At 43.7% G+C, this 13,207-nt stretch overlaps 1 protein-coding gene across 1 annotated transcript in view; it reads right to left on the bottom strand.

Moving 5' to 3' along the window:
• Positions 1-13,207, bottom strand: part of ano1b (anoctamin 1, calcium activated chloride channel b) — a gene marked incomplete at its 3' end in the record, with an annotated part of 124,489 nt that overhangs the window by 32,567 nt on the left and 78,715 nt on the right. The window contains exons 4-7 of the mRNA XM_080438215.1: positions 12,308-12,745; positions 4,588-4,686; positions 3,297-3,448; positions 162-216 (exon numbers count right to left, since the gene is read on the bottom strand). Coding sequence (XP_080294341.1) covers positions 162-216; positions 3,297-3,448; positions 4,588-4,686; positions 12,308-12,745 — 744 coding nt within the window. The remainder of the gene's footprint in view (positions 1-161; positions 217-3,296; positions 3,449-4,587; positions 4,687-12,307; positions 12,746-13,207) is intronic.

Raw genomic sequence — 13,207 nt, 5'->3', positions numbered from 1 at the left:
TCAGAACTGATCTTTGTTTATATTGTGATTTATTGGATTTCCAACATTATTTATAACAAATTGTGACTGAATCATTTTATAAATATTTACAGCAAATGAGAAATAAAGGCTCTATTTTATGTACTTGATGTATTTGTTTATATGTTACAGTATGTACTTACTATTGAACTCCTGGTTTTACTGTCAAAGAAGTTATCTTTGTCGGATAGGTCAAACCTGTGAATAAACACAACATGACATAACACACAAACACACCAAAGCACAGACAAACCCAAAGCACATACTGTAAGTATGAAAACAACCTAAAAGCACACGTGAAAAAGAATGCAAAAGCCTGTAGGTTTACTAGTAACTGAGAAACAGAGAATGTCTCCTTCATGTTCTCATAGACCCATGGGAAAGACTACTTTAAAACACAACCGGTAATCACATGCCGCTCTATGCTTTCAGCTTTAAACACTTAAACACTATATAGTCTGTTGACCGGCCCAGGGGTCTATAGGCTTACTTGGTTCCCTCCTTTTTTCTCTCTACACCAAAAGTCTTTGCCGAAGATATCAAAAATACCAAAAAGATCTACAAGACTTTGTAGATGAGCTATTTTCGTTGGATGATGGCCTATTTTCGGCAAATGTTTATGCCTATAACGACGTGCCTAGAATAGGGACGTCGTGGTCATTCAAGACAACCTGAATCAGACACATTTTATTACCAAACTAGCCTGCCAGGAGAGCCTTAAAATAGAGGTGATGTAATCTTGTAATTCCTTAACTCCTCTTAAAACTTGAGCTGCCGCTTTTTAGACGAGCTGGAGACAGGAAGGAGCAGGATGAGAGCAGCAGCAGTCTAAACAAGTCGGAATGAAAGCAGTGGGCCCTTCATCAATGTTTCTCAGCAGAAAAATGGCAAGCCTGTGTGTGTGTGTGTGTGTGTGTGTGTGTGTGTGTGTGTGTGTGTGTGTGTGTGTGTGTGTGTGTGTGTGTGTGTGTGTGTGTGTGTGTGTGTGTGTGTGTGTGCCCCCCATGGTGTAATCTCCCCCAACCCGGTACAGGGCTACGCGGATGATATTCTATTAGCCTCTAGGGAAGAGAGCACAATAAAGAACATGCTCTCTAGGACAGACCTTTTTTTAGAATGGTCAGGCCTAGAGGTTAAGAACACAAAATGTGCTGTCTTGTATGAGAGGAGGAGTGGAGGGAACAGGTGGTACCATTCAAGAACTGACTCACCCCCAGTGTTCACCATAGCAACGGAACCCCTGCGTGTATACGCTCTTCATGAGATATACAACTACCTTGGACATAAAATCAACATCGCAGGAGAATGGAAGGAGCAGGTCAACAAAATCCTGTCTGATTTTACATCTCGGCTGGACCTGATTGACAGATGTCCACTGCCTCTGACTATGAAGTTGGAAGCTGTCAGACAGGTGGCGCTCTCTAAAATCCAACACCTGTTCTCCAATGTCCACATTCAACAGAAAGTACTGTGTGAGATGAATAACAAAACAGTGAGCCTGGTGCGAAAATGGTTTGGACTCAACTCACACAGCACCCGTGACATCATCTATCATCCACAGTGGGAGGGAGGGCTCGGGGTGCCAAACGTGGAATGGATCTACACCAGCATGAGGATTTCCCACCTCCTCAAAATGCTGAACAACGACGACAAGGATGTTAGGGAGCTGGCTCGATCCTCCCTGTTTCTGGACCTAAGGAGGCGTAAGGTCCCACTGGCCAGGGAGTCAGAGCCACACTTTCTTGGATTTAAGAGGAAACCCAGTGGGAAACTTGACACCCGTTCCACTGGTTTTGGGGTCTGGTCAGATTGGCCAGATCTGAACGACCTCTGTACCCGCACTGGAGTGTCCTTAGAGTGGGTGCGGTCTGACTCTGGGACTGTGAGGGTCTCAGAGGACATTATAACTGACCCCCATATCCAGGTCAGGGCAACAGTCACCTTTGCTGGTCACAGTCACCTGCTAACAGCTGCAGGTGCCAGACGAGTCCTCATGGATCTACACCAACATCAACAACAACAACACTGGACTGGACTAAAACTACAAGGGAAACTCGCATGTCTTCCCTATGCTGATCACTCTGTTTCACACTCATTCCTTAAGAACACTGCACTCAATGAGGACATCACCACGTTCACAGTTAAAGCCAGACTACAAGTTCTTCCCACCAGACTCAACCTATCCATCTGGTTCCCCAGCACTCAGGTTCCTCATTGCATGCACCACACCACAGAACAGATCACTGAAACACTGTCGCACATCTTGAATGGCTGTTATGCATACAAGGGGATGTACATAGCACGTCACGATAGAATAGTGGAGCTCATAGCGAAGGACATATCAAAATATCATGCATCTACAGTGAGAATGTACAAACATTCCCGTGTCATTTCATCTATGTTCCATCTCTGTGATAACCCAGACATCTTTACATCTTTGACAGCTAATACACCAGATGTTGTTGTGGTGAATGAAGAGTCCAGGGAAGTGTCTGTGTTAGAGATAGCATGCACCTTTGACCTTAGCCTAGAGGAGGCCTTTATGACCAAGGTCATTAAATACCAACCACTCCTACATACCATCTCAGAGCTAGGTTATAGGTGCAGACTATTTGTTTTTATATTCGGCAGCCTGGGACATACCCACAGACTAGTTGTTAGAGGGCTTCAACAACTTAGGATGCCCAAAAAGGAGGCAAAAAGGCTGGCAAAGTATTGTGCTATCTCTGCTATAATTGGCAGTCGCCATATATGGCGGAGACGCTGTTACTTATACCCGTAGAGTACTGAGTGACATGCCTATTGTATCATGAAAACATATGCCATGATTTTGTGAATGTAACCCTACTGCACCTATAATATTTGTGTCCCTGTATGTATTATCCTTTATGTGGACATAAATAAATGGTTAAAATGTGTGTGTGTGTGTGTGTGTGTGTGTGTGTGTGTGTGTGTGCGTGCGTGCGTGCGTGCGTGCGTGCGTGCGTGCGTGCGTGCGTGCGTGCGTGTGTGCGTGCGTGTGTGTGCGTGCGTGCGTTCATCCGTACACACGCCCCCAGCACCCATGAATCAACCTTGTTTTGATTAATATTTGATCAGGGGTATCTCTACCGGGATTACTTTGTCTACCCCTGTGCATGAGCCCCCCCCCCCCCCCCCCCCCCACACACACACACACACACACACACACACACACACACACACACACACACACACACACACACACACACACACACACACATTATAGAAGTGGTTCTATAGTGTGTGTACGTACGTACATGTGTTGTTTTTCTCTAGAGAAGGTGTAGGACAGGCGTTTGAAGTTCTTGCGCTGGGTGTCCTCCACGTGCGGATGGAGGGGCTCCTGAACTTTACTGATCAGCGAGCTGATCTTCTCCATGACGCTGCTGGACTGCTTCATCTGGTACACCTGGAAGATCAAACATCACCCACACATACAACTGGGGATTAGGTCATAGGTCAGTCTGTGACTGGTCTGCTTAGGCCTGGAAATACGGTTTAGTTTCAACAAATACTTTTTACAACGCTGAAGTCTGACACACACACACGCACGCGAACACACACACACACACACACACACACACACACACACGTTTGTGTGGTGAGCTCGTAGATGGGATAGGCTATTGTTGCTATTTTTGAAAATGTTTGCCCCTTTTCTTTTGTTGAATTCATATTGTTTATGAAAAACAAACAAACATTATTGTTCTTTTCTTTTGTGTTTCTTTTGGTTCACCTATAGTCTCCCCAAAAGACAAAAACACCTTTAGAGAGGGAAGACAGGAGGGTTGGCTATGAATTATTACTATACTATTGTCCATACCTGCGCTGCGCAGTCAAACCATAATTATGCAGACTTCATGGCGGCAGAATGGAAACCTCGTCCAGACACTTCTCAGACATTTTGGTTATGCGCTTGGTATAGTTTAAGTTTTGGACAGTGAGTTAATCCTGATGGCTTGTAGTGTGGTGTGTGTGACAACCCAGTCATTTATGACCCGACATGGAATCGTTGGCACCCATGTCGACGCTGTTTGAGCTAAGCTATGTGTGCTAATAAAACAACAGGGATTCGAGCATTGCACGTGTCGTTCTGCGTGCTTGTGCTATGTATGAGATGATATCCTAAGCGCCATCTCACTCATAAAACGCTGTGTGCGGACATGGGCCGTAAATGAAAGTTCTTTATAAGTGTGTGTAAGCCAAGTGTAGGCAGCCGCTAGAGATCCCATAGCCTGCGGGGCTGTCACCAGGACAACAGAGCATAACCGTGAGAACAGATCCCATAGCCCGAACTCCGAATCTCCGGTGTTAACACAAAAACGCTAATAAACAGCTTACATTTTGGGAAATGAAAAACGGGTTTCGTGGCTGTTCAATGACTGTGTGCAAGTTCAGATTAATTGCTGCACCCATTGAGGAGAACCATGCAGAACAGACAGGCTGACTGACTGACTGAGTGACTAACTGACAGAGCTTTCCTTAATATACAGTAGGATGATAACTAACCATTATTACAAAATAATAGGTTTATATAATTATTCTTACTTTTTTGGTCGGGAACTTCAGCTTCATGAACTCGGCTTCCCGACAGAGAACATTCCATGGAGCATGAATCTTCACAAAACCCACACCTGGAGTCTTGGCCTGTGAGTCATAAAATGACAAACAGATCAAATGAAGCACATATCAAGATCATAGGGCGGCAATGGTTGGGGCCGGGAAATATGAGGACTGGTCTTGACCTATATCCTCAATATGGTGTGTACAAAGTTTGGCAGCAAATTAGCAAAAACGGTTTATGACAAGAGAGTGATGGACTTCATAGTTTACACCAACGCAAAGCATTTGAACATTTCTGCTCCTTCAGGCCTTCCTTTTTGTGAATGTTGCAAAGTGATAACGCTTGCTACTGATTTGTTATTAATGTTTAAAGGGTCTACACCATGAAAATCACTTTTTTCTTGGTTTTTTGTATTTTTTGGGGTCCCCAGTGTCTCTTGTACCCCAAAAAATTTTTTTTTTTTTAATTCAGTCATTCCTTCTCATTTCATGGATTTCCAGAATGGGCGTGTCTGAACAGGCGATCTCAGAATGGAAATGTTTATGATGTCACAAACATTATTGATGGCAAACCCAATGTTAAATGAAAAGTGCCCGAATCGCTCCGAAACTTTTTCTACCCCCCCTAAGTGGGGGTCTACGAACAAATACTTCGGGCTCGGATTTTGGCTCCGCCCCCCGGAAGTGGGTGAAACAGGCACCTCAAACACTTGGTGGAATTGTTCAAAATTTTTCAAAGTGTTTTTTTTTCGATTTTGTATTTTTCTTAGATGCTTCTTTTTATGCAGAATCTTTCCTTTTTTTTTTAAATAATTTTTTTTAATATTTTTTTTTATTAACAGACAGAATTGCTCAGTAGCCCCCCCCTGCCCAAGAGGACGTTTTGGTATTGCAGCTGAAAGTTCTGTATAAGCCAGAGACAAATGACTTGGGATGAGTATATCTGAGTGATGATTTAGGCTCAAACCTTTTGAAAAAGGTTTGAGGGACATACACCATATGATATTAAATATCAAATATTTTTTTTTAATTCATGGTGTAGCTCCTTTAAAGTTCATTCAACATGGGACTATGGGCCCAGAATGTCAGTTGAGGAAGTTTGGCCTAGGACTGGTCCAGGTTTGGTTATTTGGATGGCAAGGAAGATTTCCTGGAAGAAGGAAGAAGAATAAGAAGAATATAAACGTTCTTGTCCTCATACAGCATGTGGACATTTGTGGAAATATGTTGGCCCGACTGATAAACAAGGGGGGAGATAACGATCCATTGTGCTTTAAAATAAATATTTCCTCTCTCCTCTGAACAGAGTGCAGATTTGAACGAGCAAGGGAGTTTTTCTTTTTACTCTTAGGAGGAGGTCAGAGTGGGACAGACTTTAACAACATACTTTAGAAAGGAGGGGTGACAAGATCAAATGGACACCAGACACAAGAACTGGTGGGATCATTGAACATTTTGTATTTTTACTGATGGACCACAACGAAAACAAGCTTTGGCTTTTTGTGTTTAATCCATTGGTGATGCTGTGCTTTTATTGTTGCCAATAAAGTATTCTATTCTATTCAGTGAGGTAGGTAGGTGGGTAGGTAGGTAGGTAGGTAGGTGGGTAGGTAGGTAGGTAGGTAGGTAGGTAGGTAGGTAGGTAGGTAGGTAGGTAGGTAGGTAGGTAGGTAGGTAGGTAGGTAGGTAGGTAGGTAGGTAGGTAGGTAGGTAGGTAGGTAGGTAGGTAGGTAGGTAGGTAGGTAGGTAGGTAGGTAGGTAGGTAGGTCGGTCGGTCGGTCGGTCGGTCGGTCGGTCGGTCGGTCGGTCGGTCGGTCGGTCGGTCGGTCGGTAGGTATAGGTAGGTAGGTAGGTAGATAGGTAGGTAGGTAGGTAGGTAGGTAGGTAGGTAGGTAGGTAGGTAGGTGTATGTAGGTAGGTATTAGGTAGGTAGGTAGGTAGGTAGATAGGTAGGTGCTAGGTGTGTTTGAGAATAACTTAAAACATTGCATTACACATTTTTCTAAATTAACACTGCTCCCCACCCCTTCAAAAATGGGTTAGTGGGGCAATGGAGCTCCAGCGGCAGATTCATCTTCCTGCTATGCCAGAAAGGACCAATTCAGTCAATGCTCTGTGCCAGTAGCCATGAAGCTATACAGGAAGCTATACAAGCTATACAGCTATACATATTTTTGTCAATTTTTTTTTTTGCCATGGACGTGCAAATGAGTGGACAATAATATTATCAGAAACACTTAAAGAGCCAGCCCTAAATGACCATTACAGGTCTGTAACTCTGAGAGTGTACAAATGAGTGTTGAAAATAAAAAAGTGGACTCCTAATGTGCCTTAGTGTCATAGTAATTCAGTGTCATACATATTCTGAGGAAAACCTGGAGACTGACATTCAATAATTGGGTCTTATGATCAAAATGAGAACATTATAATGTTAAGTAAAAAACAAAACAATCTCAAATTTACCACGGACCAGGACAGGTCTTGCCACAGACACATTGATGACCCGTGGCTATTACTGACTCATTGCTCACGCTCATGTCTCTGGCACCTTTGCTCACGGACCACTGGGATTTCCCCTGACATCATCATCAGTGTAAACTGCGGTAAATGCTTTTCACTCTGGATAGATTGTATACTCCTCTTTTTACTCACTATAGATCACTGTCCATTTATTACTACGCGCACACACACACGCACACGCACACACACACACACACACACACACACACACACACACACACACACACACACACACACACACACACACACGTACACACACACACACACACAGTTATGTGTAGCCTGGTTCCAGACGAATCTGCCTTTGCAAAATTGCATCGCACTTTAGCCCTCGGCAGATTAGGTCTGGCCCCCCTCAACAGAGATTTTATTTCTCTCCCTCCGAAGTCGTGAGGGACCAATCAGAGCCCAGTATCCAAATGTGGGCGGGCTTATCACCTTATTTGGAGCAATGACGTACAAGGAAGCACTGCTCTGATTGGTTCGTACAAGGAAGCACTGCTCTGATTGGTTTAGGTCTAACCAATAGAGTCCGTTTGGATCTTTTTGTAACCGCCCCTTGGAAAAAAATCTATCGTTGATAGGGACCAGACTAATATCCACGCAGTGTGTCGTGTGATATCGTCTGGCTACGAGAGGCTAAGTTATGTGCATATTGATCACAAGACTATATTATAGTTGCATCATGTTTTGTGCTACATTGTAGTTATTGATATTGTAATGTACCTTCAGCTAGCTTGTATGCATTAGATGTGATACAAAAAAAATTGCTATATTATCATAGCTAATTCACAAAATAATGTGGAAATCTTTCCCCCAAATGCTTCAGACATGTTTCACCTATTAAAGAAAGACATACAGCCACCAGCTGGATCATAAACCTGACTATAAATAAATGTGAATTGGGGTACAGTACATTATGTGTACACCAGGTGCTGGAGTTAATTTTACTATCTCTTATAGCCATATTCACACAGTAACCTGAGCATTGTAGCTGTTGTGGAGTATATAGTAATATCCAGTGGTGTAAAGTAACTAAGTGCATGTACTCAAGTACTCTATTTAAGTACAATTTTGAGGTATTTTCAATGTTCTGTACTTTTACTTACTCCACTACATCTCAGAGGCAAATATTATACTTTTACTCCACTACAATTATTTGAAAACTTAAGTTTCTAGTTTGTAGATTTAGATTATTATTACAAAACATACATTAGCCACTTCAGCCGTATATTTCGGCCATTTGAAAATAGCAGATCTAAAAGCAATGGGACACATTGTGAGCTTAGATCAGCTATTTTCAAAATATTTGTTATACATTTTGAATTTGCGAAATGGGACATTCTGCTCAATGAGTGCTTTTACCTTTGGTACTTTTAAGTATATTTTGAAGCCGAAACGTTTGTACTTTTACTCAAGTACATGTTATTGATACTTTTACTTGAGTACTTTTTCCACCACTGGTAATATCATGGTCAGACTAAAAGGGAAACCCTCACATTCCAAAGAGCTGCTCCTGTGACGCATGGTGTCATTACATATCGGCCCTGAGGCTCGTGTGGAGGTCATGTGAGGTTGGTATGCAGGGGCATCATCATTTGGGGGTCTCGGGGGAAGGCAATCCACCCCTAGTGTTCACATGTAACCAGTTAAGTTACTAAGTGCATATACTCAAGTACTTGTACTTAAGTACAATTTTGAGGTATTTTTTACTTTACTGGAGTATTTCCAAATTTCTATAGGCTACTTTGACTTCTACTCCACTACCTCTCAGAGGCAAATATTGTACTTTTACTCCACAACAATTATTTGAAAACTTTAGTTACTAGTTACTTTGTAGATTTGGATTATTATTACAAAACATACATTAACCACTTCAGCCCAATTTAAACTTTGGCTATTTGAAAATATTAGATCTACAAGCTCTCAACGCGCCACAATGCGACACGTTGAGAGCTAGTGAAATGAGACATTCTGCATAACGAGTACTTTAACTTTTGGCACTTTAAGTACATTTTGATGCCAATACTTTTACTCAAGTCAATTTTTATTACTGGACTTTTACTGTACGCATAATTTCCGTGGATGTTCCTTTTTCTTTGTTGTTGTTGTTTTTTGGAGATGAATCTGATTTTAGATACTTGCTGAGTTCATCTCAATCCCTGACCATCATGTGACATGTGACACCTGATATAGACACGTGTTTTTTCTCTCTGCAACCATAAATTCATAAGGAACTTCAACCTGGCATCCCTATTTTGGGGAAAGCTTTGGGGCGAGAGAGAGAGAGAGAGAGAGAGAGAGAGAGAGAGAGAGAGAGAGAGAGAGAGAGATACTTACATTCTATACACACATGAATGGACACACACACACACACACACACACACACACACACACACACACACACATGCACGCTCAAACGAACAAACACAGCATGCACAGCAAAAGTGAGTGAGTGTTAATTCTACAGACAGAAATGTATCCTTACGGGTCCAGTTTGTGGTATGTTATGCGATACGTTGAAACAGCTGTTATATGCTGGCATCCTCAGCAACTGGAGTGCTGGCAAAACACTGAATCTCTCTCTCTCTCTCTCTCTCTCTCACTCTCTCACTCTCTCTCTCTAATGTATATGTAATGTATACATACATACGCATGTGTGCAAGTGCGCATGTGCGTGCGTGCGTAAGTACATACTGTAAGTATACGTGCATACATACATACATACGGTACATGCATACATACATACATATACATACAGTACATACAGTACATACAGTATATACATACATACATTTCATTTCATTTCATTTCATACAGAGAATATTTCGGCTGAGACAATTATTCGCACAGTGCATGGACAGCCTACGGTTTGTATTACTTTGTTACGTACACAGACCAGGCAACTGCACACTAAAACTAGAAAAAGTGCTCCTCGGAGCACAGGTCTCCGCCAGGTCAGGTAGGTTATTGTGGCCTCCTGGTGGAGCTGTAATAGGCCAATGTGAAAAGGGTGCCATTTCTTCTTAGGCCTTTCACGGCAATCGGACACTGCATTCATGATATGAGGCATTTTGTTCCAAAAATGTGTTTTGCTAAATTAGACCTGCTGGTGGCGCTATAACAGGCCAATGTGAAAAGGGTGACATTTCTTCCTCGGCTTAGTGGGCATGTGCGTGCAAAATTTCACAGCACGCTGCGTTCATTATTTGAGGCATTTTGTTCAAAACGGACCTATCCTGCAAACTTTGGAAGCCAATGTTAGCCAAATAGAATGGAATATGAAAAATTGGACACATTCGTCTTGATCACATGACTATAGAGATACTGTGTACCGATTTGCGTGACGTTTGGACAAAATCTGTAGGAGTAAAAGATTTGTTTTGCAAAAATCTGCCTCCTGATGGTGCTATACAGGCCAATCTGAAAAATTCGGGCCGTGTGTGCACAGTTTCACCCAGATCGGTGCAGTTATAGGTAAAACGCGAATCGGCCTGTTATAGCGCCACCATGAAGCTGATTTGAACATTTTCCAGACGGACGGACAGACGGACAAGGTGCAAAACATAGTCTCGGCCATGCCTTTCAGCTTGGCGGAGACAACAAGTTCAACATACCCAGGATATACCGTATGTCCATGATCTAACCCTGAAAATGCAATATAGTATTTGTGTGTGTGTGTGTGTGTGTGTGTGTGTGTGTGTGTGTGTGTGTGTGTGTGTGTGTGTGTGTGTGTGTGTGTGTGTGTGTGTGTGTGTGTGTGTGCGCGTGTGTGCGTGTGCGAGCGCGTATGTATGTATTATATCAGAAACCAGGTATGTCCATTTTCAACTTGTTTTCTTAAAAAAAAAAATCAGTGCTATTGAACACCATTTAAGTCTGTGTGTGGGTTTTACAAATAGTGAACCAATGCAAAGTATTAAAACCACCTAACTCTAACTTTGGAGATAGTTTTTTTTTTTCCATCATTGATTAGAATGATGAAGTCAGACAGGGAAACAAATATCCACATTAATGGTAAAAAACCTCCTAACTCCACTTGAGCTGTATTTGGGTAAATGATAATATAATATAAGGACACATTCAAGTATCTGACAATGTATAAAGTATAAATGTATAAAGTCACCAATAAAGTCACCAACCAAAGTCACCAACTTTGATGAGTAACTTGGGCAACTTTGGCAATATTGTGTTTTTTCTTTCATTTCCTGAAAAGTTCATTTGTTGGACTGGTTTCTGCCCGACAGCAGAGATATATTTATGTATGAATGTACAGTATGATGGATGGATACTTGATTGATCCTGAAGACATTTCCTTCACTCTCTGAAACATGCAGACATGCACCCCTCTCTCTCTACCGGTGCTGTACTATAGAACACAGTGTGTAGGACTATTGTCCCACCACTATTGTGGGACTTTAACATGGTGGGAATTCCACAACTAATCTAGCTGATGTCAGCAGAAGCACAACGTCCTGTGATCCTCCCCCCCTGTGTGCACAGTGTCTTTGTCTGTGTAATGTGTATACATGTGTATCTGTGTGCGCATCCATGTGTGTGTGTATGTGTGTGCCTGTTTGTTTCTATTTCATGCTTTTCTTTGAAATGGCCAAGAGTGAAGTAATATTCTCTCTCTCTCTCTCTCTCTCTCTCTCTCTCTCTCTCTCTCTCTCTCTCTCTCTCTCTCTCTCTCTCTCTCTCTCTCTCTCTCTCTCTCTCTCTCTCTCTCTCTCTCTCAGGTCGAACACAGACGGTGTAAACGTGAACAGAAGCAGTAAGGCACGGACTTCCTAATCCTTTTTTTGTGCTTTTTCTCCCCAATGAAGTCGTTACGCCAATTAATTCCTCTCCACACACATTTGTGTGTTGTCACTGCTGTCGTATCCTACTGACTCACCTGCCAGTGAGGAGCCCCCACCAGGAGGACGTAGAGCCTTCAACACTACTCCTCCCGCCCAACACTCCCTGCGGACAGCTGGTGCCGCCCCCCCCCCCCCCCCCCCCTCCCCAGCCCATAGCATTACATACAGTGATATCTCCCTCCCCCCCGAACACGGGCCAATTGTGTTCGTATATAGACGCTCGACAAGGACTTCCTACTTCTAAAAGAATGAGGAAGTAAAAAAACTCCCGGAAGAGCGTATATATATATACACAGAGAAGAAGAACGGGACGTCTAACTCACCTCCTGGTCTGACTCCAGCTCCAGCCCCATGTCACGGAGGTTCCCCTCAAACTCCTCCCTCATGAGCCTCTTGTCGTCCTCCTGGTAGTCGGGGGTGTCGCCCCCCTGGCCGCCCTGCAGCTCCACATCGCCGCCCGGCGAACCCGACGGGCCCCCGGCGGCCGTCTCTGTCTGGTGCTGATGCTGCTGATTGCGTTTGTCCCCCGACGAGTCCGTACCCGCACCAGCCGCGCGGCCCCCACGATTGCCTCCTCCGCCCCGGCGGAGCGTTCGGGTGAAGTCCGTGAGCAGTCGAGATGACTGGCGGCTGTGGCGCCCCCCGCTGGGGGGCTTCTTGATGTGGTAGGTGAGGACGTAATCGACGCGCCGTTGCCCATCCTGGAAGTAGAGGCCCTGTTGGCACTGTGTGTTCTCCTCTGGCGTCAGAGCTTTCAAGAGCTGGCAGGAGGGGGCACAGAGAGAGAGACGGGGAGGGACGGGCATTTAGAGCAGAAAGGGCAAAACAAGCAGCGGCCCACGTGGACCGGGGTGTGTGTGTCTGTCTGTGTGTGTGTGTGTGTGTGTGTGTGTGTGTGTGTGTGTGTGTGTGTGTGTGTGTGTGTGTGTGTGTGTGTGTGTGTGTGTGTGTGTGTGTGTGTGTGTGTGTGTGTGAATGTGTGTACTTTAGGGTTTGGGTTGGCTTTGTGTATATCTCTTTGAGAGTATGGGAGCAGCGTTTTGAGCAGAGGTCATGCGGAGGATATGTGTGCCCGTCATAGGGGGGCTGCTGGGGGTTGAGATAATAGAGACTCTCTCTCTCTCTCTCAAAGCTGGATTCTGTGGAGTGAATCTAGACTAGAGCCAATATAATTTACACATTTCAACTCACACGTGTCCTTAGTCTTAAAGACCGGCATTATT

Source organism: Gymnoscopelus braueri, assembly GCF_963280865.1.
Source record: "Gymnoscopelus braueri genome assembly, chromosome: 9".
Taxonomy (NCBI): domain Eukaryota; kingdom Metazoa; phylum Chordata; class Actinopteri; order Myctophiformes; family Myctophidae; genus Gymnoscopelus; species Gymnoscopelus braueri.
The sequence above is the reverse complement of the archived record's forward strand: the minus strand, read 5'-3'. Positions and strand labels throughout refer to the sequence as shown.